The 26267-nt window shown below is 53.6% G+C and overlaps 1 protein-coding gene across 1 annotated transcript; it reads left to right on the top strand.

The window, feature by feature from the left end:
- Nucleotides 1–8047: 8047 nt before the first annotated feature.
- On the top strand, nucleotides 8048–24012 carry WNT4 (Wnt family member 4). The gene is made up of 5 exons (XM_075773452.1): nucleotides 8048–8300; nucleotides 19547–19782; nucleotides 21956–22087; nucleotides 22999–23141; nucleotides 23362–24012. Exons 1-5 carry the CDS (start codon nucleotides 8224–8226, stop codon nucleotides 23827–23829), a joined length of 1056 nt encoding a protein of 351 aa, XP_075629567.1. The 5' UTR covers nucleotides 8048–8223; the 3' UTR covers nucleotides 23830–24012.
- Nucleotides 24013–26267: the final 2255 nt, after the last annotated feature.

Here is a 26267-nt window from a genome sequence, read left to right as displayed (position 1 = left end):
CTGCAGTATTTACAACCTATCTCTTTGTTCTGCTCTGGAGAAATCCCAGTGCTGCAGACCCGGCTGGCCAGGGTCCCCAGGCTGCAGCCACCATGTTGTCCCCAGGAGCTTTCCCCTGAACAGGGGACAGGCGATGGATGCAGCACTGCCAGTGAAGGACTGATTTCCCATCCCCTGACTCATGCAACTTCTTCCTGACTTCAAGCTGAATTCACAGATTTATATGTGTGTATATATAAATATATATGCATATTCACAGGTCAAATATATGCAAGTACCCACAGCCATTGCTCACCTCAACAATCCCATTCTTGGTGATTTTTGTTATGAGGTTTTCTGGAGCACATCTGCCCCATGACTCAGGAACCCCTCTAAATTCAACATGCGAAACAATTCATGTCTCACTGATTGACTGTCTCCTATGTATCTCTTGGATCTGCACTTTTGAACCTCTGATCCGCAAATCCCTACTTATGCGGGGTCCACAGAAAGTAACTCATCAACCTGGAGTCTGTTATCAGTACAGTTAAGTTGCTTTAGAAGGGGCTGCATTGCCACAGGAAAATTTTTCAGACTCAGCAAACCGAAGCAGGTTGAAAACCACCGACCAGAGGTTTTGGGATTCTGGGGAATGTCTTAAGACGATTCAGAGGCTCTGCACTTCTACAGCTGAAATGTTAATAAGAAACTATTGACTTTAGTTGGGATGAACACTGCTATATTGACGTGAGAAGGAAGTAAAGACGGAGGAAAAAAAAAAAGAAGTCAATATTTGCCAGGTGGGATAATAAATCCTGATTTATGATCAATGCAAAATGCAGTGGTTGTGTTGCTATATACAGTCCATCAGGTAAACCAAGCCACTGCGTTTCCTTTATTTCAATTAGCTGCAAGTAATTTGCTGAGATATTCAGGGTAATGTGTAACCGAGATGTTCTGGGGGCCGTTCCCAGCCTACGGCTAAATAACCTGACACCTCTAAGTGATGTGGAACATTTTTAGCCTTTGCTGGAGGCAAAACTGAAAGTTAGACAGTGCGACCCTAATTCTTCCCCACATTGCTGGGATGATTTCTGCTGGGTCCCTGCCCCACAGCGGCACAGCCTGGGTGGGAGTCGGGGTAAGGAGTCTGCCCGAACACCCCGCGGGACATTGGGTGCAAGAGGGGGTCCTGTGCTACAGCTCCTCCCAGCCTTCACAGCCAACCCATGCCAGCATGGACAATTCACCCCCTTGTCTCTGCCCACGAAGTGACTTTTAGCAGAAGGGAGATCAGCGGTTGCCTTCCTCCATGTGCGTTAGGCAGCTTTGTTGTCCGGTCTTCTGTACACCTCCACGAAGCCATAAAACTCTGCCTTTCTTCCCTGCCACAGACATTTCAAGCTCCACTGATTAGGTTTGCATTGTATGCAGCTAGCTATTAAAGCCAAGCATTTACGGTCCTTCCAGTTTTGCAGGATAATTTCAGAAGCGAGAGCCCCAAAGAAGTCCTTTGCTGTAGTTGAATAACCTGATTTGTACAAATATTTTAGCAAAAATCTGGACTATTCTGATTTCTACGTGGCTTCCCTCCCTTCCTAAGAATAATTGCGCCAAATCCTCCAAGACACAGCATAAACACAGTGGTTTCACTTTATTATAACAAAGTATAGATGTTTCACTGCTGCGTCACCAGGTCTCTCACTCGCCTTTGTCTCCAAAAGGTTTTGTTTGCATCATTTTACCACCATATTTACGTAGAAATGCGCTGGACAGCTGAGGGGATTTTACTGTCTCTTACATTTCCTGTTCTGTTGTTTTAGTCATTTCTGAAAAGAACATTACTTAAAATAAGAAGTTTCCCACTACAAGAGAAAATTAAGTTGAAGAGCCCCAGACAGCCCAACACTGCTGTGCAAGCTTCATTCCTGATGTGTTTCAGGAGAAACAATGATTCAGATGATAGGGAATCAGATTCAATTTTCGATTGCATTTTGGCGAAGCAGTGGCCTCAGAGTCGGTCTGAGTGCAGGAACCTGTCCCTTGATTATCTCCCAAAGCCCAGCCCTACATCTTCCTCCCAACCAGGAGACAATGCCCTATCCATGCTCCCTCATCAGCCACCAGCAGGAAGAAGCTGTAAAGCTACAGCCAACACTTTGCTCCATGTGCATCTGAGAGGCCTCATTAAGCAAAGGACCAGCTCTCCAGAAGATGCTGTGGGGTTCTCATATCTCAGGTACACTTTGTGGATGAACATTAAGCCAATAGAAGAGATGGTTCAGCACAAACATTGGGACCTCCTGGAGATGGGTGTGGAGGGGAAATGCTGTCCTCATTTAAAACATTCCCCACTCAGGCAAGGGGAAGACAAGTTGATGATCTCCAAACATAGCCATGCTCTGCTGTAAGGCTGGTGTCTTGTCATTTTTCTGATAGCCAAAGATAGAAAAAACTCTGTTCCTTACTGATAGTCCATACAACTTTCAAAGGGCTTTGCCAAGGCAGCTCCACAGCCTTTTTGCTGAAGAAAAGAGGGCAAATTTATGCATGGAGAAAGCGGACACCTTGGCAAGATGTGGCAGAGAACTTTGGTCCTGGACTTCTCCACCAGCACAGACAAGCTCACTTGTCTCTGCCCTCATCCCAGGAAGAAGCTTGGAGGCTCTTTCCAGGCTCTAGTGCGCAGCTTTTTTTTGCTGCCTGAGATTTAGAAGATTTTCTCCCGCACCATTTTATTCACCATCAGTAGATCCAATAACCCAATCAGCATCTGTCTTCTTGGTTTTCCTCTGTTCCTTTCCACCTCTGGGTTTGTGTCCCAAAAAAGCTATGCCAACAAAACAAGCCAGGGAACGATGGCACAGAGGGTTAAATGGTATGGACCTGCTACGGACCACATAGCTAAGCCTAAAACAAAGCTGCCTCATCTAGCCCATTTCTTGGGACCAGACCTCCCTTGAACTTTGCCTGGCCACTGCCTGGTGGCTGCAAGTCGTCTGGGCCAAAACCACACTGGCAAGAGCACTAACATGCTGGGTGGTGCCAGGAGAGAGCTGGCGCAAAACACGTCCCCACAACCTCCTTTGAAAAGGATCACACATGGGAAGATGTGGACATCACTTAAGCTGAGCACCTTGGCATTGATAACACCACTTGGTGTGGGAGTAGGTCTTATCTGCAATGTGCTGAATGTGAAGACAATGTGAGCACAACTCCACCACAAGTCAGAGGTGTGCATCCCTGCCCAGACCTTTCCTGGCCATCACCAGCCTGGAAGACCCTTTGTAATCCTGGTGGCCACCATCCCTCCTCCCACCCTGCCCAGCTGGGCACGGCTCCTGCCCAGCTCCTGTGACAGGGGATGCAGTCTCGGTGCTCCCGAATGCCTGGAGGTATAACAAGCACTGAAGACGAGTCAGTCGGGGTGTTCTGTGTCCGACCAGCCTGCAATCTCATTTTCTCCCTGGGCAGGGTGAGTAGGGCAAAGGTTGCAGTAGCTGGCTGTCACTCCAACGCTGGCTCGCTGCACGTGCACCGCCGTTTATGGCCACTTGTCCAGCACCTGGATCACAATTTGTTTCAGCAGTGCTACAATCTGTTTGGTTTGGACGGCACCTGAGTGAGCGGTAAAGTCACTTGTAATATATTTTAAACCCCGGAGCCCGGAATCGTGATATAATCTCCTTTGAAGATAGCACAAGCTGGAGGACAATTCATTCACAGCCCCGTGAAAAAGGATGTGTGTGGCTGGTGGAAAACTTGGCTCTTTCTGCAACAGTATGGTTTGAAAACATTCACCATATTCAGGGATGCTCTTAAGTTCCCGCGTGGACAGCACCCACAAATTCACTTTTCCCAGAGAAACTTTCATGGTGTGTTCAGAGGCAACATCTAAAAGCAAAGACCTTAAATCCCAAGCCACTCTGTTTTCTTTTTCAATGCCAGATTTGACAATAAACTCAGAGGAGTGAATTTTTCCAGCCTTGGCGCCGGATTTCAGGTGATGGCACGGCAGATTTGTTAGGACTGAATGCCTGCGCCTGTGGTTTCTGAAGACTCACACAAATAAATGCACATCTCCAAGCACGCATGCTGAAGTGCTCTGCAACCCACACGGAGCTAAAGGCTTCCTGTTGCAGCTGAAAAAGGACCGTCTTGATTTTCTAGTGACCATCGTGTTGTGTTTAGCCGACCAGGTGAGCACGGGTTACAGCAACCGCTTGCTTTCTGTTTATAATACACTGGACACAGTTCTTTTGTCAGAGCAATTTTCATCTTTGCAAAGCTGCTTCTGTTTGTGAACTGCACTCCTATACAGCACCTTCTCTGAGCAGTCATCAGCGCCGCTCTGAAATGTTTGGATAGTTTGAAATAAATTTCATCAGAAAAACCACAGGTTTCTATAAAGGAGTACAATTGTCCTGTGTTTTCTGGTATGGAGGCTCTCAGAACAGCTTCTCCTTTCTCCAGGACAGGATTAATACATGTACTGTTGCTAAGTGTCCGATATTTATGTTCCATTAAGTTCAAAACAGAATTTATTTCTATTCAGCATCAACCCCAGCAGTCTCAGATTCAGCCCTGAGTTTTGCCTCACTCCTCCTCGCAGCTCTTTGCCCCATCGCGTGGCTGAGACCACCGTCCAGATGGCAGACTACCCCGCTTTCAATCCAATTCGGTAAGTCCCAGGGCACCAGAAAGTCAAAAAGAACCTGTAAAACATCTCCCACAACCTCTATGACTAATAGCACTGGTCAAATCCAGGAACTGAGCAAGAGTGCTACCTGCCTGCACTTATCATTCAGTGTAGTCGTATTTATGTCACTGAAATCCAGAGTCTGGCTACACCTTTGCATGGACCTTTGCAAGCTCTGTGCTTTCACATTGGCCGCAGAGTTGGAAACCCCCTTCCTGCTCCCACCACTGGGACCTTTTTCTCCCCTGTGATATGGTGATGGTAATTTCTCTGCAGCCTTTGAATAGAGAAGCACCTGGGCAAGCCTATGAAACACTCCTCAGGTGCATTTTATTCCTCTCCCATCCTCTGAAATATTTACACATCAAAGGGAGCCTTCTTATCTAATGGGGTTTTGATGTTCATTAAAGCAACACATGGGCAGTAATAAAGAGCGATGCCCTGCAGCACTGGGGTCGTCAGCAGGTGCTGAGCTCCAAGCCGCACCAGGGGTGACAAGGGCTCTTTGCCTCCGGCTGCTGTCCTGAGAGGGTGGCAAAGGAGTGGCCCCGCTGTGCAGGATGCTCTGCACCAATGCACAAGGCCAGGAGACCTGGCACCTCCTTAAATGCTCTCCTGGATCTGGACCTTCCTCTCTTCCAAATCAGCTGTGCTTTGAAGTCTTTACAGCAACCTGGCATCTTCTGAATAAGAGGCCAGCTTGCAGAAAGCACCTAATCTGCAGGTAACAACAGAGCAGTGTTTCACGGGCATCTTTGAAAAGGCCAAGGGACCTCCCTGTCCTGGTGAGTGCCCATTTCCATGTTCTGTCTGTTCACACTCATCATCTCCTCCACCACAGGGGCTGTAAAATAAACACCCCTCCTGCCCTGCCGTGCTGTTATCATCTCCGCAGACAGCTCATGCAGCACTTCCCTTCAGGGTGACTCACTCCAGATGTGCTACATCTGCCTTCCCTCTGGCCTGGGCTCCCACCCCACAGATGCCGTAGCCCCAACACGATGGACGTGATCCCACACTGTGACTGCTGCAAACAGCCCAGCATTCATGCCCTCTGCATCTACCACCCTTCCTTCTGGGTCAGTGGGGATGTTCCACTCTGCTCTACCTGCTAGGCTGGAGTCAGTGGCTTGAACCTCTTTGCAGCAGCAGGTGGACCTGTTCTACAACTCCTCGCCCAGACCAGGAGAGGTGTCAAGGTAGGCATGGTGCACCGGAAGGTGGGAAGTAAAAGTGGGGAGGGAGCAGGCCCAGTGGGAAGCATCTCCAGGGGTGTGGGGCCAAATGGCTGGCAATGACCGCTGCTGCTAGCAGGACAAGGAGCAGAGTGACTGGAGGACCTGCCTTCCCAAACACCTCTTGACCCAGCTAACCTGCCCTTAACACAGGGCCAGCGAAATGAACCTGGAGCCAGGTGCTGGGAGGGGACATCATAGGGCAGAGGAGCATCTCACATCGCCCGGAGCACACAGGGCCCATATGAAGGGCCCCGGGAAATCAAACTATGGCATCTCACAGAGGTCTTCCAGCTCATCTCAGGCACCACCGCACTGTCCTGCCATCATAGCTACCCCGGCAAGAGCCGCAGGGTGCCCTGAGCCTGCAGCAGCACCGCCAGCCCTGGCACCAGGAGCATCTCTGCAGGTGTCCGCACCAGCCAGGGGGCCCCGGGGGTCCATGCAGGAATCTGTGACCGTGCCCACCCCTCTGGCTTCCGTTGAACTCTCTGGTGTTTCTCCTTGGGGGGGAATAAGGCATCTGAGGCCCAAAAATATGATATTGCCATGGACCCACGTGGCTCTGGCCAGCCAGCCATGGCCCTCTAACCTCTCATTCCCCTTAGCCTTTCAATTAGCTTTTGCCTTCCTGACGACTTCACTCAACACCCAGAGAGATTAGAAGCCAGAGGAAGGCCACGGCTTTGTCTCGAACGATGAGCCAGATTAATCAGCTCCAGTTGCACTGAATTACCCAGTCAGGGCTCACAGCAACAACCTCCGATTCACCAGCAAAGCAGCCAGCATCCCGCTTTCAACCGGGATAATCAGCAAGGACGTGAAAGCCAGATGAATGACTAGGTGAGGGTGGGCTGCTGCCTGTCAGGAGCTGGAATATAAGTCAAAGCACTTTGAAATTAAATCCTCACTTTGACAGGGAACTAACGCAGAGATTTTAAAGTAGGTGTAATACACTTAGACAGGCATGTGTGCAGCCCAGTGCAAGTTGCCGTGCTTTGAATAAGTGTGTCCGGGCTACACTGAGAGCAGGAAAATGGAGTTGAAAAGACAAAGGGAATTTTGAATAGCTCCAAACCAGCTTAGCAAGATTTTAGAGATGGTAGCAAGAGGTTTTAGTAATGGACCTAACTAATAACATTGTCAGGAGGAGATTTGGCACACAGTTGTTGGCTGCCTGGGATCTTGGATTTCACACCAAGCAGCCATCTCGTGTCGCTCCTGGCTTTAAATTAAGTCATTTGTGCCCACATGGACTGTGGGGGATAGATGGAGGCATGGTGGGTGGGGGAGGAGAGAGGGATCCCCACTGCATCTCTTGGCCTCCAAGGTGGTCAAGCCACGCCGCTAGTAGCTCCTGGGATTCCCAAGAGTTGACCTTTCTAGACAACTTCAGAGGTGGATCTAAGCCTCGATACTTGACCAGGCATCACCCTCCACATGCACAGCCAGGAGCCCATCACCAGGGCACTGTGGCTGGATGCTCCCCGCGGGGGCAGCCCTGCGGAGATACGGACAGGGTTTGCGATCTCGTCCCTGCTGCCAGCTCCGGATGCTACTCCCTCCTGATAGAAACTCCCCAGACCCCTCTCCTTGTTCGTGAATTTTCAAATGCCAAAATTTGGCATTTGCATTGAACCCTCAGAAACTGGGAACTGGGAAATCCCTCCGGATCCAACGGGTGGTGGTTAATGGGGCAGGCAATCTCGGCGATGCCTAGGCTGCTCCCAGCAATACAGAAACCCCAGGCAGCGCCATGCTCCACCCTGAGGGCTCTGCTTTTTCACAGCCACGGGGAAATTACCCTAAAAGCATCAAATGCGAGAGGAAAAAACCCTCCTCCCCTCTTCGAGATGTCCCCATCTCTCCCCGCACCTCCAGGGAGAAGCAAACCCCCCCGTGCCCCGATCCCACCGAACCCATCCCGGGGGGTCGTGGAGGTCGCTGCTGGGGAGCGGGGGGGAGAACTGCAGCGGGGCAGGGGGCGCCGGCAGAGCCCCCGGTGCCCTCCCCGCCGCCGTCCCGCCTCCGGGGGTGTCCCCGGCGGCGGGTCCCGCCCAGGTAGCGGCGGAGCTGGGGCGGCCCCCGGGGCTGCCCCCGCCCCCGGCCCGCCCCCGGCCCGCCGCTCCATCCCGGGATGGGCCGGCCGAGCTGACAGTCGGGCTCGGCGGCCGCCGCGGGCGCATCCACCGGGCAGCGCCCGCCGCCGCTCCTGCCCGGCGCCCACCTGCGGCGGCGGCTGCTCCCGGGGGGCCGGGGGGGGGCTGCCGCCGCCGGCTCCGCTCGCTCTTCCCCTGCCTGCCCTCCAGGATGAGCCCGGAGTATTTCCTGCGCTCCTTGCTGCTCATCATCCTCGCCACCTTCTCGGCCAACGCCAGCAACTGGCTGTGAGTAGCTGCGGGGCGAGGGGGGGGGGACGCCGCCGCCGCCGCCGCCGCCGCCGCCGCCGCCGCCGCCGCCGCCGCCGCCACTTGTTGCTGCCCCCCGGGGGCGGTGAGCAGGTGCCGCCGGGGTCGGGCGGCATCGGGGCGCGACCCCCCGTAACGATGCTGCTCAGTCCCCGGCGCGGCATCGGCTGCCGACCCCATCGCGCTGGGTACCCGCTGTCCCCACTGACCCCCCGAACCGGTGGCAGCGGGGGTCGCAGCCTGCATCCCCGGGCAGGTGGGCTGCGGGGGATGCCGGCCCTCCCCAGTTGCTCTGGGTTCGGCGTGTTACCGAGGCTGGCTGGACGGGGGCTGGTTGTCAAACCCCCGTCCCCTTTCTGTCCTTAAGTTATGAATCCAGACCACGGCGGGGAAGGACGGAGGTCGGGGCATCAGGTCAGAGCAGGGCCCAGGGCTGGCGAGGTGCCGTGCGAGGGCCAGCGGTCCAGGGAAGGACTTGGCAGAGCTGGGGCAGCCAAGCGTGCCAGCCCCGGGGTTTGTGTCGGGCAGGACTGCCCACGCCTCAGACCCCCACTCCCGGTGGGCGGACGGGTAGCGGGGGGCTGTTGCACGTTGCAAAGGAGCCCGGTGACATTGGGAACCTGCTGAACAAACAGTGAAATAACGTCTAAGGTAAACAGGGGCGGAAATCATTCTGGAAAATTCCTGTCTGTTTGCCAAGGCGGTGGGACTGCCTTCTGGGGAGACCCCCCCCAGGGCAGAGGGATGGAGCATGACAGCACCTAACTTTGAACGAAGGCACCAGTTCCTCCTAATTAATCTTGTCTGGTGGGAGATGGCACTTCCCCTGTTCCCAGCATCGCCGGCTGCAGTGAGCTAATTAGTTCCCGGTGCACGCACCCAGCAGACCCGCTCTCAGGCTGGGAACGTGGGCCACCTCCATCTCACCTCCCCGGGTCTCCATCAGCAAGGGCAGGTACGCCACAGCTGGGCAGGGAGTCCCTGGGGCTGCTGGCATGAAAGATCCCGAGTGGCTTCTGCCTCTCCCGACACCTGCGCCCTGGTGGGCACGGTCCCACAAGCACATCCCCTGTACAAGAAGTCCTTCTGCGTCCGGCTACGGCTCCCATCTCTCCTGCCTTTAGGTTTGGCTCACTGGAGGCTGTGGGACGCGGGCAGGTTTTGGAGGATGCTCCCTACGCCCGGGGAAAGCACCAGGTCAGCAGTGTTCTCCAAGTGCCCTGCCCGTGGGAAAAGGTGCTCACCCATCGGCAGCTGCCCGGGATGTGTTAGCACTTAGTCCTCCTCCCCTCCTCCTTTGCCAGATGGAGCGACTTGCACGCCACGCGTCTCTGGCAAGTGGTGGGTGGATCATAGCAGCTATCAAGGTGGTCTTTTAAGCTGTCACGCTTCTGGTGAAGGTATATTTGGAACTGTGGGAGTGTTTTTCCTGCAGGAAGAATGTCCTGCTGAGGAAGCCCTGTGGGGTGATGGCAGGTCCCTGGAGAGGAGCAGCCTCGGCTGCCCCGGGACGGGCACCGGGGAAATGCCTGGCAAAGGGGGATTTCATGAGCAAGGTCGACAAGCCACCTGGTGTGGATGTGCAGAGATGAGACCCCCCCCCCCCAGTCCCCGGTGCCGCACGCAGCTGGGATCGTACTTGGGAAGCCAAGGCGGAGGGGTGGTTCACCGCGATAGACGGGGAAGGCTGTGTGCAGCCGTCCGTGCTGGCGAAGAGAGGGGTGGGCGCGGGGGGCTCGGCCGCGGGAGAGCGGAGGGCTCATTCCTGCCAAGAGGGGAGGAAAAGCAGATACATTTCAGTGCGTTTGAAAGGAAGGGGGTCAACTTTTTTTGATGTTGCAAATGTATCGTGATAAAAGGATCGTCCCCCGCTCAGTGCTTTTTATTCTTTGCCTTTAGGATTAAGACAATTCCCATTGTTTATCTTCTCACATCAGAAACAAAGGCTGCCGGAGGCAATAAACAGAGTTAGAAGGATCCCAGGAGTTATCAGATATTCGAGGAATGAGTGTGCCTCGTTCGTCTTCGAAGCCTCACGCGTGTGGGCTCCAGCGTGCTCTGCTTTATCACAGAGCCGCCCGGGCGCTGCCAGCCTGCGCCCAGCACGCTGCGGCTGAATTCGGCCTCGCTGGGCGCATATTTCTGCACATAGGCGTGTGCGCTGGGTGGCAGCGCGCGGTGAAGTTTGCTTTTCCAGAAACCTGCTGGATTAGTGATTAAGCTCAGTTGTGACTTTTTTTTTTCTTTTTTTTTTTTTTCCCCCCCTAAAGCTTCTTTCGACCTGTCCAGACTCGCATTCCCCCGGCGCTTCGGAGAGATGCTGCTTGCAACATTTGAGCTGAAGTTTTTCTGTAAGCCTGGCTTTGTGGGGAAAGGCTCATTTTGGCCATGGAAATGGTGTCCTCTGAGCCACCCCATCCCATAGGAAAGGGAGACAGCATAGGTATTTCTGAGGGATTGCCCTGCTACAGTGACCACTGAGCTGGAAGGGACTTTGCCAAATGTTTTCATTAAACAGATCAAGCTACCTCCTCTCTGGTTAGGAAGCAAACCTCAGGTGTGTTTTCTCAGTGTCTGAGTTTCGCAGTTGCCACTTGGCTTGCTGCCTATCCAGAAAACCTCTGTTCTCCAAATCTGAAGAGATGCTCTGTTCCCCTTTCTTGTGAAAGCCTCAGGCTCGCTCTTCCTCCTGCCCTTGGAGGCTCAGGGAGTTTTAAAGCTTTTCCTCCTGCCTCTTCAGGCGTAGGATTGTAAAATAAAATAAAATAAAGGGCTGTAGTTAGTGCCTCTTAGATCAAGCTGGTTGTGCACAGGAAGGTCCCTCCAGCTTCTGCTTTATCTCTGGAGGAGTCCAGGGACATCCTTTATACAGGGGAAACAGCCAAGCTGCTTTCCAAAGCAACTCACAATTCACAGCCTCGATTCAGCTCTTGAACGCGCAGTAGTGCGACTGAATTCGGAAGCATGTTCTCTCGGTGGTCCAAAACCATCCCAGTGCTGGGGGTGGTTTTAGAGGGTTTCAGCCAAACGAGCACCTCTCTGAAGCTGGCATAGGAGCACCAGGCTCCAGTTTCAGTGGGAGGTAAAGGGTGAGATGTCATTTAGTTATTCATTTATTTCTTTATTTTGGAGGGAGGGAAGTCCACCTGAAGAGGTGAACTACAAAATCTACAAAGTGGGGTGTGAAAGCAAGCCTCCACCAACTGCACGTGGCACTGGGGCTGCTGTGATCTGTTCGGGTGGTCTGAATGATGAGAGTCAATTCCCCTGCCTGGAAAGCATCGGATACAACAGGGCAGGGGTCCTTTTATGGGTGAGACCCCTGGCTATCAACCTGTCTGGGAATCATTACAGCCTCTCTCCGTTTTCTTGTAGCTAAAACTGGCTTTGGAGGAGGCTCTCCATATGTACGCTGGATAGTCTGAGATGCGGTTATGCCATTGCAGAGCAGGGTGTGCCACCAGCAGCTCCGTCTACCCCCTATTTACAGGGGTTTAAAACTTCCGTCTGGGCTTGAGACTTGGCTTAAAGGGCCAGGAGCACAGATGAGCTTTTCAGCCCTTTAAAAAAATCGAATTTGAGCACTCTGGGAAAGCTTGAAGACCTTGCAAGTGTCCAGACAAGCCTGGCTAAGCAGTTGCTCTCTAACGGTAACCACTTTTGAGGGCTGGAGAGGGAGGGATAAAAGGAGTTTGGGTTTCTCTGGCCCCCTTTCATCTGAACATCACAAGGTGCTTTGCAAAGGCAGGGCCCGATTCTCTGTGTTCGTCTCTGCCAGCTTTGCAGTGGGGATGTTGCAAGAGCAGCCTGAACACTCATTTTGTGCTGGTTTGGGTCATTGTGCAACGTAGAGGATTTGGGAAGAAGCGTGCCTGGGTCCTACACTTGCATCCCTCTGTTTTTAAACTAGACGTGATTTTTTTTTTTTTTTTAAGGTGAGTGTCCCCAGCTTTGCTAGTGAGGAGAGCTCACTTCACCTTGAGCCTGGCTTGCTTTAATTTTGTATGAGATTCTTTGCATTGTCGTTGTGACTCTCCCATTTTTCACCTGGCGAAGAACCGGTCCAGCATTTTCCCTGCTCCCCTCTCTGCGCTCTTGCTTTTTGGTGCAAGGACAGCGTCAAGAAGGTTCCCTGATTACATCTGCTCTGGCAGACAGGATGGTGGATTGCACAGATGGGGTTTGATGGAGAATTTCCTTGCTTTGAGGGCCACTGTGGGGGTGGATGAGTTCCTCTCCACATTTGGGGTGCCCAGAGCATCTTTGCGTTACTCTGGGGATCCTGCCAGGTCCGTGAGGTTGGTGCATGCAACCCGTGTCACCCATTCCCTGAGGGCGTGGGGAGGGAGAGCTAAACCAGCAGCCTCCATTGCAAATATTTTTTTATTTATTTATTTATTTATAAATCTTGCCACTTTTGACAAAATCAGCTCATTTTAGCTAAGCAATGAAAATAGACTGGCTTTAAGGGGTGCATCCTGCAGAGGCAAGAGACCTCCGCCAATCTGGGTGCTGGACTTCCATCCAGCTTGGCTTGTCTCTGAGCTCTGGCCCTGTCTGGCAGGAAGACTTCAGGGCTGCGTTTGCCAGGGTGCAGGAGGGATCCATGCTCTCTGGCTCCTCAGCGGTGATGGGATTTTTGTCTTTTCCGAAGGAAACTGCAAATAAAACTATTCCCCAATCTGTAGTAGCGAGCCTTATTCTAGGGAAGATGGACATGAGGGAGATAAAACCACCCTGCACCCCAGGTTGTGCAGAATTGGATCAGCTCCAAGTATACAAGCTACAGCAAGAAGCAGGTTTCTTTTTTGCAATGGTTCGCTACAACTCCATGAGTCAGAACTGGACTTTTGCATTGAAGCAAAAAAATTGTTTATGTTACTATGCTGAGAGCTACTGTCCTCTCAATTAATTCATCCTTGTAGATGGAGCGAAATGCATTACAGCCATTTATCTGGGATTTCTGAAAATGATGAAATTGCTGAGCAATCCTGGAGGTTAAGAGTTTCCAGGAGGTTCTTCCATATTTCCTTACAAGTGCAACAACGCTGGCTCTTACAATACTTGATTTCTTTTTTTCTTAAAGCTTGAAAGCCTTGCAAATCCACAAAAATCTCAGTCATCCAAGGCTGCTCGAATGACAGACTCTTCTCCGGATACAAAGTGCAGGTAACCTTTGTTTGGCTCCAGCCCCAGGGTGTCTGCCCCCCATGCCTGTGGGTGACCCCCCAGCTGCATCCTCCAGGCTCTCCAGGAGCTGCTGCCATGCAGCTGGGAAGATGATGTGCAGGATCTGGCTGGCTCAGCAGAACTGGAGCCAGTATTGTGCTTTCATGAAATTACTTGGGGAAAAAATTAATTGAGTATCTTGGCCGATGGAGAGCAGCCTGGGGTCTGTTGCAAGTGGGCGAGATCAAACTAATCCTGCAGAAGGCTTCTCGCCACGTATTTGCAAATTCTGATCAAAACTAAAAACTCATCAGATTTGCCTCAACCAGGTCTAGCCTGAAGCGCTGCATGAGGGGAATTCCCACAGAGCTCAGCCCAGTGGCCTGTGCTTGCCTCCTCTTGCAACAAGGCATTGCTATTGTACTCAAGCCCAGGAGTAGCTTCTGTTGACTTATAAAGGAAGATGCAGTAAAGGATGTTTCCTACACATCCAAAGCAGATTTCCAAAGTGGATGCTGTTCTCAGGGTCTTCCCAGCCTCCATCCTGGCCGTCCCTGTCACAAAGTGGAGATGTTGCCCCTGGATGCTCAGAAAGCCAAGAAGCATCTATGGCTTGGGACCAACAGTGGGGCCATCTTGCTGTCCCCAAAGACTTGTATTGAGGGAGGCAGTCCACCACCAATGATTGGCGCATGGATAGATGGGTGTTTGCTAGGTGCACGTGGTGTTAGGTGCAGGGTCCAAGGTGTGGGGGGACAGGATTTGAGCTGTATGTTCACCTTTCAGCTCAGACGGTGGAGCTGCACGCTCAGGTCTGTAGGCAGGTAATGGTGAGCATGGCAATGCCTCCTCCTCCTGGGAGGCTGTTTTGGCAGCTGTTAACTGGGTGTGAAAAGCACGGTTTCAGCCAAGAGATGAAATGTGCAGTAACTGTGGCAGGAAGGACTGAGCCAGGGAGCTGCTTTTCTTCCAGGGAAGAAACCAGACAGGCTCTCAGATGATGACTTTGTAAATCATGGTTTACACTTAGAGGGGCTGGAAAGGCAGGATATCTAATCCCAGGAGGGGGAAGCCTAGTCTCTGGGAGGGATGTGTCCTGCTGCAGAGCCATCAGTGGGATAAGGGCAACCTTGCAGGTCTCCAGCAGATCCTGCCGGGACCGTGCCCAAGTGGCCAGACCTGCCGAGCCATGCCAAGGATGCGTGTGGTACCTACGCACTTGGCCATGTTGGCACAGGGGAAGTGGCACTATGCCCAGTGCGGGACACCATGGGAAAGCACGTGGGCTCTCTGGCCGACCTAGAGCATCCTTTGACCTGCTGATCCTGGGATGTCTTCCTATGCCTTCTCTCTGCTCGGAAGGAGAAAGCAACATGGAAAAGATGATCCTCTTCTCCATAGCCGCAGGATGGCTTCTTGCAGTGCCTAGTCCATACCTCTCCCTGCATGCCATCTATCTGTCTACCTTCATATACTTTTGTTTTTTTCATCCTCAACAAGTCTTTTCTTCTTCCTCAGAGGAAACTTCTCTGCACAAGGCAGTCTTGATCCTAAGTACAACCCCGAGCCACTGACTGACCATAGGTCCAGCCACAGGAGGCACAGAGATGCGCTGCTGATCCAGGCTGACTTTGTGACTCTGTGAGCTGGGAGGATGTTTGGTTGAAGCCTCTCTGCAATTAAAGGCTTGAACAAGCCTTTTGTGGCCTCAGCCAGGCAGGCATCCCAGGCAGGTTGGGTGTTTGCTGAACAAGGTGAAGCTTCTGAGCTCACCTGACTTATCAGCATCTCTGAGTGATATATCGGTGATACCACTGGGCTGTATCCGACTGTTACCATCTTCAGGAAAATATTCCCAAAATGAGACAATACAAAGAGTTCTCACACTTGAATCTCATTTGTTTAAATAAAAGAAACACCAGAGATTTCTGCGTTCTCCAAGATATCTGCTACATCTTCCCTATTCCTCAAATTCTCTATTGAGAATTCGTCAATGACTCAAATTTCCACACCTTCCCAACGGCAGGGAATCCCCTCCCCTTTACTTCTGGCTCAATCTGACAACTGCCATGGCTCTTCCAATGTCTTATTCTACCAATTATTCTTCCTCCTGAAATAATTATTATTGTCATTTTTATTTAAGTAGGGGCTATCCCCCTTGGCCTTTCCAAAGCTCCCTGGGTTTGAGGTTTCCTTATTTGTCATCATGCAGGGTGGATCAAGTGCAGCTGTTTAAATTATGGAGCTTCAATCTTGATGTATATACTGTGGATGAAAAAAAAAAAAGGAAGGGCTTTCCATCAGTTCTGTGTTAAAACAGTGACTTCTGTTAAAAGGGAGCTTGTTTTGTGGGTGACTCATCTGGATTTAAAGGCAGGGGAAATTAAACCTAAATGCCACGATGAAGCAAGAAGATGAAACTTGAACAAATGGCCTGGGCAGCAGCTCACCCTTTGAAACATTCTTTGCCCAATATTGGAAAAGGAATAAAATATGTGATTATTTGGGGTTTTTTTTCCACAAGCAGGGCTGTTTTGAGGCTCCACGTGGGATTTAAGTCATAACCTAGAGCTCTGCGCAGCAATTGGGATGTGATATCAGGATGGAGATGTGCACAAGGACCTTGCAGAAGGCAGGGACTGTTGGGTTTCCCCGTTGTGCCTGTCTTGCTGTGTGTGTGGGTAGACAAAGGCTTTGTCTGTGGTTTCTACCACCTCAGTCCAGGGAAATGAAGTTTGGATCAAGGTCCTCATTAAGAACAAGGTGCAGTGCTAGAGCCAGGTTTCCATGGTGACTGTGGGATGCTGCGGATGGGTTTGGCGCCTTGCTTGGGCTCCCCAGCCCTGAGAAACGCTCTGTGGGTTGCGGGGTGGAAGCATCTTTGAGGGCAGAGCACGCTTCCCAGCTCTTATCTCACCTTTCAGCTGCCCCAGAGAGAGGAAAGGGGGTGAGATGTTCCTGCCCAGTGCCCCTGAATGTGGTGTGCAGAGGTGCCATGTGAAAGCCTCAAAGCTGAGGTCCTTCAACAAAGATCCTTCCTTACATTCTTGACTCAACCTCTGGATCCCTTCTGGACCAGGATGGGAGTCTCCCCCCCAAAAAAAATGCTTTTTTGGAAAGCAGTGATGGTACTCATGGCATGTACCTGGAGACTGGTACCAAGCTGGGAGTCTGATGGGGCCATGGCATTTTAGGCACAGTTGCCTCCATCCCCAAGTAGAAGCAGACACGCATGGGCTGAGAAGGGATGATGGCATACAGAGGACCTGTCATGGGGGAGAGAGGCCAGAGCACCGTTCTGGATAGCTTCATCTTACTTGCCTGCCTTGCAAAACAAATGACCAGACCTGTTCTTGGAGAGCTGTACCTATCTTTGAAGCATCCTTGGCCTTCATTTTATCATCCCAAACAGCATTAAATGCTTGTTGGGGAGGCATCTTATCAGGCGCATCTACTTGGAAAGGCTTGAAAGGCTCTTGTCATGCTTTTCTTCATGTGTGCTTTGAATTTATAGCTCCCCATTGCCTGGAGAAACCCATCGAGCTGGGAAATGTATTAAAAAAGGAGATGATGCCCCCATCCTGAGCAGAGCCGATGTTAACGTGGCTGTTACACCTGCGGCACAGCTTTCTCCTGCCAAGGTGCCTGCAGTAGGACCGGGCACTGACTCATTGGCAGGACCGGCTGTGCTGCTTTGCAGGAGCTGGTTCCCTGGTATGATAAATGCTGCTTAAGTTGCAGGAGTGGGGAAAAGCCAAATCAACACAAAGGGTTAGTACTGGAGGCAGAATCTGGTTTTCTTGGCTTCCAGGCTCAAAGTTGATCAACCGACCCACAGTGTCTTGGGGTGAAACTTGTTGCTTCGCTGTGTGTCAGCTTCTCCATGCTCAAACTGAAACGATGCCTGGGACCTGGGAGAGGACAGGGCCGTCTCAGTCACCATAGGTTTGCTCAGCATCAAACATCCCCAGAGCTCCTGAGCTTCGTCTTGGGTCAGCCGAGTGCAGTGAGATGAGGGAGCAGCAACTGTTGCACCCCGTGTCCAGGACTACAGCACAGGGACCAGGACACTCATTGCATGGTGCAGGGACCAGCAGAAAGGTGACAGCCCTGGCTTTGGCCACGGTGGGGTTTCCAAGCCAGCCATGTGCGTCAGGGATGCACAGCCAGTCCTCTGCAAACAGGGCTGTGCCCTTGGAGGAGCAGAAAGCCTTGGGCAAAGATGCTTAGCTGGTATAAAGGCTAGAAAAGAGCTTGGCTCTGAAACCACGGCAGCCTGCCACTTCCCGCTGTCTGAGAGGCATTGCATCAAGTGATCTCCACGCACAAGGAAAGCTGAATGCTTTTGACAGCTAGCCATGCAGACTCCCCACGGACACTGCAAGCCAAGCCGGCTTTCTCACCATCTCCCACGGCCCCCCAGTTGTAAGCGTGAAACCAAGCTGGTGAATAATTCTGCTGATGCACAAAAGAGAAAATCCTGTTCTCTCCTCCTGGGGCAGACTGGCAGGGCTAATGGGAGGAAGAGGCTGTGACAACTTGATTTTGTGGCTGAAGTCAGCAGATCTGGCTCCTGGGACACATGGGAACAGGCAGGGAGCAGGAGCCACTTTTGCACAGTCACTTCTCGGAGGCGAGCAGGGCTTCAAAGGAAAAATCCTTAGCAGGATGTCGCAACTTGGGAGGAGGAGGAAAAAAAACAAGCAAACAAAAAAACCCACAAGCTCTGTAGGGCTGGGAAATGCAGAGTCAAGGAATGAGGTTTCCAAAAAGCCTTTGCTCAGTACTCACATCTCTTGGTGCAGATGAGGTAGCAACGTGAGCTGACACTGGCGATTCCCGAGGACGTTAAAGCTCAGTGTGGTCAGCGGGAGTTTCGCCTGCTCAATGCAGGGGATGCCCCTGCTCCGCGGCAGGACAGCGGGGGCTCCACCAGCAGCAGTGTCACTTAGAGCGGCCAGCAGCCACGGGAAGGAGGGAGTCTCAGCTGGGCGCAGACAGAGGACCTGGGATTATCCAACAGCCTGACTGAGCTGTGCGGGTCTATCTCAAAAACCCCTCTGGAATCCAGAGGCTGGGGCAGGAGGATGGACCTGGGAAATGGGCGAGCAGGCACACACGTGGGTTGTGGTGGGTTGGGTTACTGGGATGTGCAGGATGGACCATCGTACTCATGTGCTCAGTGGGAGATGCCAAGAGCTTGCAGGGTGCTTGCCCCAAAAGGGGCAGCTCCCTTTTCCCCTAATGCCAACACTCAAGAGCAGCTCTGTGACTCCTTCTGCTGAGGATGGGGTGACAGAAAGCAGAGCACATGGTCACCTTCACACACGGCCAGTCTCTTCCAGGTCAGCAAAGACCTCACGGCCATGTTCACGAGCCAGGCTGCTGGAGGAGGTGCCCAGCGTGTGCGGTTTTGCCCACGACAGGCTCCTGACTCTGTCCTCCCCACTTCAAGCCCTGCTTGAATCCCAAGTGACAGGAAACCTGGCAGCTCCCAGAGGCCATCCTTGCCTGCTGGGGGCCGGGGCAGCTAAAAGCAGGCTCCAGGAGGGAAGTGGTTTGGAGGGCGATGTTTGTCGGTGACGAGCACACAGCCACGCTGTGGGAGCCGTGTGGCAGCTGGAGCTGGCAGCCGAGCGCCTGTCCTGCTTGTTTTGGCTGACTTCAGAGACCTCTGGCTTTTCCTAGTAGCACTTGGATGTGCCGGTACTCAGGAGACCTGACCGGGCACATTCAGACAACGCCGAAAATATCTTCCTTGCAGGCAATAGAGGCAAAGGGGAGCCAGCAGCTGGGCTCCCCAAGAGAGGGGGCACTGAGCTGCGGAGGGATGGTTGTTTTGCTTGGGCTTGCTCTCTGCCAGCCAAAAGCGCATCCTGTACAGCCACCGCGGTGGCACATTTAAGGTGACCTCAGATGGGCACCAGGTCTCAGCTATGGAGGGGATGAGAGGAAAGGTCTCCTCGCTTTCTGCAGTGCAGGGTGTCCCAGCTGAACATGGGTTCATGCTCCCCCAACCCTTTCCTCCTAACCAGTTGTGCTGGCTGTTGTGGCAGGTACCTGGCGAAGCTGTCTTCAGTGGGGAGCATCTCCGAGGAGGAGACCTGCGAGAAGCTGAAGGGCTTGATCCAGCGCCAGGTGCAGATGTGCAAGAGGAACCTGGAGGTGATGGACTCGGTGCGGCGTGGAGCCCAGCTGGCCATTGAGGAGTGCCAGTACCAGTTCCGCAACCGCCGCTGGAACTGCTCCACGCTGGACACCCTGCCCGTCTTCGGCAAGGTGGTAACACAAGGTGAGCTGGGAGGACGTGTGCCTGGGGTGCTGCTGCATGGGGGAATGGCCACAGCACCAGTCCAGTGGGCTGCAGGCGGGTTTTTTTTCTTGCTTGCCCCTGAGCCAGCAGCTGGGGAGAGTAGGGGACAGCCCAGTGCTGGATCTTGGGCCTGATGGATCTTCCCTGGGCATTTCAGCAGGGCTTTTCTGACTGTGGTGGGCAGCATATCCAGACCCCTGCAGTTTCTCAGCTGCTGGGTGCTTCCTCTCCTGAACCTTTTTCACACCCAGTGGGTGCCCATCTCATGGAAGCACCAGCCCAGGGCATGTGGAGATCCTGGACCTTTTACAAGGACATGCTAAATTTGAGCAGGGCCCTAAAGTCACCCTGTGGTCTAATCTGTGCCCCGCCAAGCCCAGGAGCTTTGCTCTGCAAAGCCATGGCTGCAGCGGGATGCTGGATTTATTCAGTCTCCTCGGGCAGCACCGAAGCGGTGACTGCTGCCAGACTGGCGCGCCACTCTCGAGCGGAGCCGTCTGTGGGCGAGACCTTGGGAGGACAGCCCTCTGCCGCCCGATGCGAGTAAAACACATGGCGGCTGGACCCTCCGAGGACACCATCATCATCTGCCACCACCCAGCTGCCAGTCTTCAGGGAGGATTTATGGCCCGGACGGCCCCCAGCCCCTCCGACTCCAGCTGCACGCAGGTGTCCTGGAGGCACAGGGCTGTCATCAAACCAAGCAAGGACCCAGAGTGTCGGGGTGAGGAGATGGAGGGAAAAGCCCCTCTGCAACCCCTGGGGACCACTGAAGCGGCCCTTGCCTCCTCTCGGGTGCCACTGCCATCTCTTATGCACCGTCTCGCTTCCCATCCCAGGACCCATAGGTCAAAGCCTCCCCCCAACTCCTTGTTTGATTCCTCTCCCTCAACGCAGGGGTGAAGATCTCTTCTTGTGAAGGTTCAGGGACTGGAAATACCAGAAATACCAGAAACTAAAAGTCTTCTCTTTTTAGGCAGCCACAGCACAAACCGACCAACACGATCCTACTATTAACCTCGATTAACTTGGAGGCGGTTCAGTCCCCACGCTGGCTGGGTCCTCCCCAGCCACTGCCGCCCCGGGCCAGATTACAGCTGGGCCACCAAAGTCTAGGCTGCGACCACCAAAGTAGCTGCCCTCCGTCTGACCGGCAAGCTGGGGTGATGTCTGCTCGCAAGCCATCAGTCCTCTACCCCTAGCATGGGACTACCCCAAATGCCAACCCTCCTTGCTCGGAGACGGAGGGGCTGTGTCCTCAACCAGCCTCGGAGGGTGGTGGGGATTTATTTGGGTGTTGCAAGAGCTGATCCCTGACCACGCCACGCTGTGTGTTTATGCCTAGGGATGTCCCCTGACTTCCCAAATGAGCTCTGCCTAACCATGTGGCACCGCACACGTATATGCAAGAGCTGGGAAGGGGCTGCACCCTGGGGACCAGTGTGGTTTTGCAAGACACTTTGGGAGTGGAGTGGGGTTTTTGCAGGATAGTTTGGGAGGTGCTGGGAGCTACAGGACCCTCCATGAGTGGATGGCAAGGATGTGCAGCTGCAGGGGATGTGGAAAGCAGCCAACTATTTTGGCTGCAGGAGGGATTTCATGGCAGAGGTGCCCTGCAAGCACCAGGCAAGACAGTCTCTGTTTAAGTTCTGGAGAGCTTTCCCCACATTGGCAATACAGCCTTTGCATCTCCCTCGTTACCACGTTATAATTTGCCCATCCCACTCACGTTTTTAACCTCGTGGGGCAGTTCCCAGCTCCTTCACTATTGCGAGGCAGAGCTCTCATTGCTGCAAATGATCTCCCAGCACCGAGGTGTCTCTGCTGAGACTGGTCCGGGCTTGGCACTAAGCAAACAGGAGGGGGAAGGATGACTGTCCTGCATGGGGTTCCCCATCTTGGGAGGAAGAGACGGAGCAAAGGGCTTGACTTGATAGCTCTGCATAGCATGTTTTGCCAAGAGCCAGTTTTCAGACCAGCTTTTTAATGGGGGTTTATGTGCAACACCAGCATTGGGAGGGAAGAGGAGCAGGGACACACACAACAGCCCACCAAGGGCCTTTGGCCACCTGGCCACACACCCTCCAGAAAACCCTCTCTACATGCCTCAGACTTGCTGCCACATTTCCCACCATCGTTTGTGCTGTTGCAGGGACGCGAGAGGCAGCGTTTGTCTATGCCATCTCTTCGGCAGGGGTGGCCTTCGCAGTGACCCGAGCCTGCAGCAGCGGCGAGCTGGACAAGTGTGGATGTGACCGCACGGTGCAGGGGGGCAGCCCACAGGGTGAGCGTGCAAAGGGGCAGGGGGCAGCCGAGCGGGGGTGCAAAATGGCTGGGAGCATCGCACCTATGGAGCAGAGAAAACACCTTGTGCATGTCCCTCCCAGGGCCACATTCCCCAGCTTCCCCAATCACAGAATCCCAGACCGGTGGGGGTTGGAAGGGACCTCTGGAGATCATCTCGTCCAACCCCCTGCTAGAGCAGGATCACCCAGAGCAGGTTGCACAGGATCGTGTCCAGGCGGGTTTGGAATCTCTCCAGAGAAGGAGACTCCCCAACCTCTCTGGGCAGCCTGTCCCAGGGCTCGGTCACCCTCAGAGGGAAGAAGTTTTTCCTCATGTTGAGATGGAACTTCCCGTGTTCCAGTTTGTGCCCGTTGACCCTTGTCCTGTCACTGGGCACCACAGAGAACAGTCTGGCCCCTTCCTCTAGACACCCACCCTTTAGATATTGGTAAGTGTTGATCAGATCTCAGATCAAGTGTTGATCCCTCTCAGTCTTCTCTTCTCCAGGCTAACCAGCCCCAGCTCTCTCAGCCTTTCCTCATACAGGAGATGCTCCAGGCCCCTCATCATCCTCGCAGCCCTCCGCTGGACTCTCCCCAGTAGTTCCCTTTCTGTCTTGAACTGGGGAGCCCAGAACTGGACACAGAACTCTAGATGTGGCCTCACCGGGGCAGAGTAGAGGGGGAGGAGAACCTCCCTCGACCTGCTGGCCACGTTCTTCTGAATGCCCCCCAGGACACCATTGGCCTTCTTGGACACGAGGGCACACTGCTGGCTCATGCAGCCCAGCCTAGTGGGTAGCAAGACAGAAGGGGTGGCAGGTCAGCTGTATTTTAGGAAGAGGAAGGCTAGAGAGGACGAGCAAGATAGGCTGGCTATAATCTGTCTCATCCATGCTCTCTGCCTTAGGCTTCCAGTGGTCGGGCTGCTCTGATAACATCGCCTACGGCGTCGCCTTCTCGCAGTCCTTCGTCGATGTCCGTGAAAGGAGCAAAGGGGCTTCTTCCAACAGAGCGTTAATGAACCTCCACAACAACGAGGCAGGGAGGAAGGTAATAGTGAAGGGGAAACCGAGGCAGCCAGTGCAGCTCTGCAGCATCCCAGCTGGGCTCTGCAGGAATTGCTTGAGCCTTTTTGGCTTCATTTAATGCCATCAGCTGATGTGTATCAGCATTGCTTTCTGCACAACCCTACGTTGCACCCTTCTTGCTGCGTCCATCCCAAGCTGATGGTGCTGTCTTGTTTCTTGTGGTCTTCTTTCTGGTGCTCCAGGCGATCCTGAACAACATGCGAGTGGAGTGCAAGTGTCACGGCGTGTCAGGCTCGTGTGAGTTCAAGACGTGCTGGAAAGCCATGCCCCCCTTCCGCAAAGTGGGCAATGTCCTGAAGGAGAAATTCGACGGTGCCACAGAGGTTGAGCAGAGCGAGATCGGATCCACCAAAGTGCTGGTGCCCAAAAACTCCCAGTTCAAGCCGCACACAGATGAGGACCTTGTCTACCTGGACTCCAGTCCCGACTTCTGTGACCACGACCTCAAGAACGGGGTGTTGGGCACCAGTGGCCGGCAGTGCAACAAGACCTCCAAGGCCATTGATGGCTGCGAGCTGATGTGCTGCGGCCGGGGCTTTCATACGGACGAAGTGGAGGTTGTGGAAAGATGCAGTTGCAAATTCCACTGGTGCTGCTCCGTCAAGTGCAAACCCTGCCATCGGGTGGTGGAAATCCATACGTGCCGGTGATGCACAGAGGGGAGCGCCCATCCATCCCCCTCTCTAACTGACCCTGCTTCTCCCTTGCCCCATGGCCAGGACTGAGGAAGTAACCCAGACGCTGCAGGGAGAGCGCAGTTCTTTACAGAGACAGAGCCCCAGAGGAAAACAGATTTTAAAGAAAAAAAATATTTAAAGTTTCAAAAAACTGATCATTGTTGGCTTTTTTGTTTTGTTTTGTTTTGTTTGCTTGCTTTATTTATTGCTGAAGCCAGAGCCCCTCAGCGTCCTGCGCCAGCAGACCCGTGTCTGCTCTCGGTGGCTGGCTGGGGACCTGCGTGATGCCTGCTCTCATCGGATGAGTTCCTGCTGACTCCAGAGCATTGCAAATGGGAGGTGTGTAAGCCGAGGCTAGTGTTAGGTGCTCGGTATCTTCTATCACAGTTATTTTTATTTGTTTAAGGCATGCGCTGAGCATCCCAGAGCACTGCTTGCCTTGGCTGAGCCTCAGGAGGGGATGGAGCACAGCCAGCATCTGCAGCCAGGTGCATTGCAGAGGATGGGCAGATGGTGACAGGGTGGCAATGTCCCCAGGAGTTAAGCTCAATGCGAGGAGAGTCCAGCCAGGGTGATCAGTATATGAGGGGGACGTGGGACACTCTTGCATCCCACCATTGTGGGATGCTTGATGGCCTCCTGGGCACTGGATGGATTTTGGAGCAGCTCCAGTGGCAACTCTGATTTACAGAAGCTCCTCAGCAGCTGCCCAGGGCCATCAGAGGATGCAATGTTCCGACCATACTCCCCTTCCCCTTGCAAGCCCCCTCCCTCCCTCACCTCTCCAGCATCTTGTTCAGCTGGAGACTGTGAAGAGGGTCCAGGGAGGCCATGGTACCTGCAGTCCAGTGACCCTTAATGGAGCTGGGAGCTGATGGGAGGAAATCCCAGGGGATTTTTTCCTCTGTCCCATAATTGCCCCCACCTTGCTCACCAGCATCCCACAACCAAGTCTCTTCTTCCTCCACATGCCTGTTCTCCACACCCAGTGTGGGCTCTGGGGACAGTCCCCATCCCTTTGGCTGCTGAGAAAAGCAAAATTATAAAGTGGAGCAATTGCTGTGGGGTGGAGGAAAGATGCTGCTGGGGGGAAAGGCAATGCTCATGCTCTGCCGCTACCCTCAGGCAGCGGGAGAGGAGGGTTGAGGCCAAGGGACGCTGCCATGCTTGCTCCAACCACTGGGATTTAGTGCAGCAGGGCCCCAGCTGCCCCGTCTCACTCCCCGCAGGCTGGCCTGGAGCGATGCCATGAGGATAACGCGCTGTCCTACCCACTACGGCTTCCCCTCTGCCTGGGATCGGGTTAGTGCAGAGTCCTTGCTGCTGGGCTGCACGACGAAATATTTGGAGAACTAATAAGCAGAGGGGCACTGCGAGGGGAGGTGGAAAGAGAACCAGTTCCTCTCTCCCTCACCCACTTGTCTGTGAGTCGAGAGGCAATAGAGGAGTGGAGAAAAACCTCAAAATGGCACCTCGAGCCAACAGGAACATCTGCCCGTGGCATGGCGAGGTGTCGGTGTGGGGTGGCATTGCTGAGCTCTCCTGTACAAGCTGGGAGCTCCCTGCATGGTAAAGAAAAGCCCAGAGCTGAGACCATCACCCTCTGGGCTGGGGGGCAGTCTTTGCAAACCTGCAGTCTTGTTTTTTCTTCCTTGCTTAATCTTGAGAGGGGAAAGGTTGGGGGAACACACAGACATACGTTAAGTCCCATCTGTGCTGTGGCAGTGATGGGCTGGGGGAGAGTCTGTGGTCGCTGGAAGGTCTCCAGACACCGTCCGGCTGGAAGGCTGCTGACAAGCAGTACAGGGCGAGGGAGGTTTGCACCAAGGCATCCCCCCGCCCAGTACGTCCCAGCTGCCTCCATCCTGCCTGCCTGGCCCCAGATCCAAAAAAACATCAGCAAAGGGTGCCAGGTGGCAGGGGGACTGACACCCGGGAGAGACCCCGAGGTGGGGCCACTGTGGGTCGATCCACGTCAATGCAAACCAGAGATCTCCTCACCAGAGCAGCGCAGAGCAGGGATTGCCTCTCTCAATGGCCCAGTTGGCCAAGGGTGCAGGATTAAATCCTCAGGGGAGGAACCAAGCTTCGCCCCCTCCAGCTCCATCTCTTTAGCCCCCTAAGGCTGCAAGTTCTCAAGCACCCTGGAGACTGCTCCTCCTCTTCCCAGCTCATGCAGAGGAGGCCACAGACCTCAGGCCACTGGCCAAGTTTTCTGCTCTTTGTCCATCTAGGATGAGGGCCAAAGCTGAACACGACAATCCAGATCAGTGTGGAGATAATCTCTGCACAAGGGATTTTTTCAAGCTGTGATGAAAGCTGAGCTCTGTAAATGTCACCCAGAGATACCCCGGGTCCACAGCGCTCTGGCTCTTCTCACAACTGTAAATTTCAGCACCAGAGGGGGGGAA

Source organism: Balearica regulorum, chromosome 21 (genome assembly GCF_011004875.1).
Source record: "Balearica regulorum gibbericeps isolate bBalReg1 chromosome 21, bBalReg1.pri, whole genome shotgun sequence".
Lineage (NCBI taxonomy): Eukaryota > Metazoa > Chordata > Aves > Gruiformes > Gruidae > Balearica > Balearica regulorum.
The sequence above is the reverse complement of the archived record's forward strand: the minus strand, read 5'-3'. Positions and strand labels throughout refer to the sequence as shown.

Bases quoted from the DNA above. Each gene is read 5' to 3' on its own strand.
- WNT4 (XM_075773452.1), top strand. From the start codon at position 8,224: ATGAGCCCGGAGTATTTCCTGCGCTCCTTGCTGCTCATCATCCTCGCC. The intron at 8,301-19,546 runs GTGAGTAGCTGC...CTGTTGTGGCAG, and splicing joins GCCAACGCCAGCAACTGGCT to GTACCTGGCGAAGCTGTCTT. The intron at 23,142-23,361 runs GTAATAGTGAAG...CTGGTGCTCCAG, and splicing joins ACAACGAGGCAGGGAGGAAG to GCGATCCTGAACAACATGCG.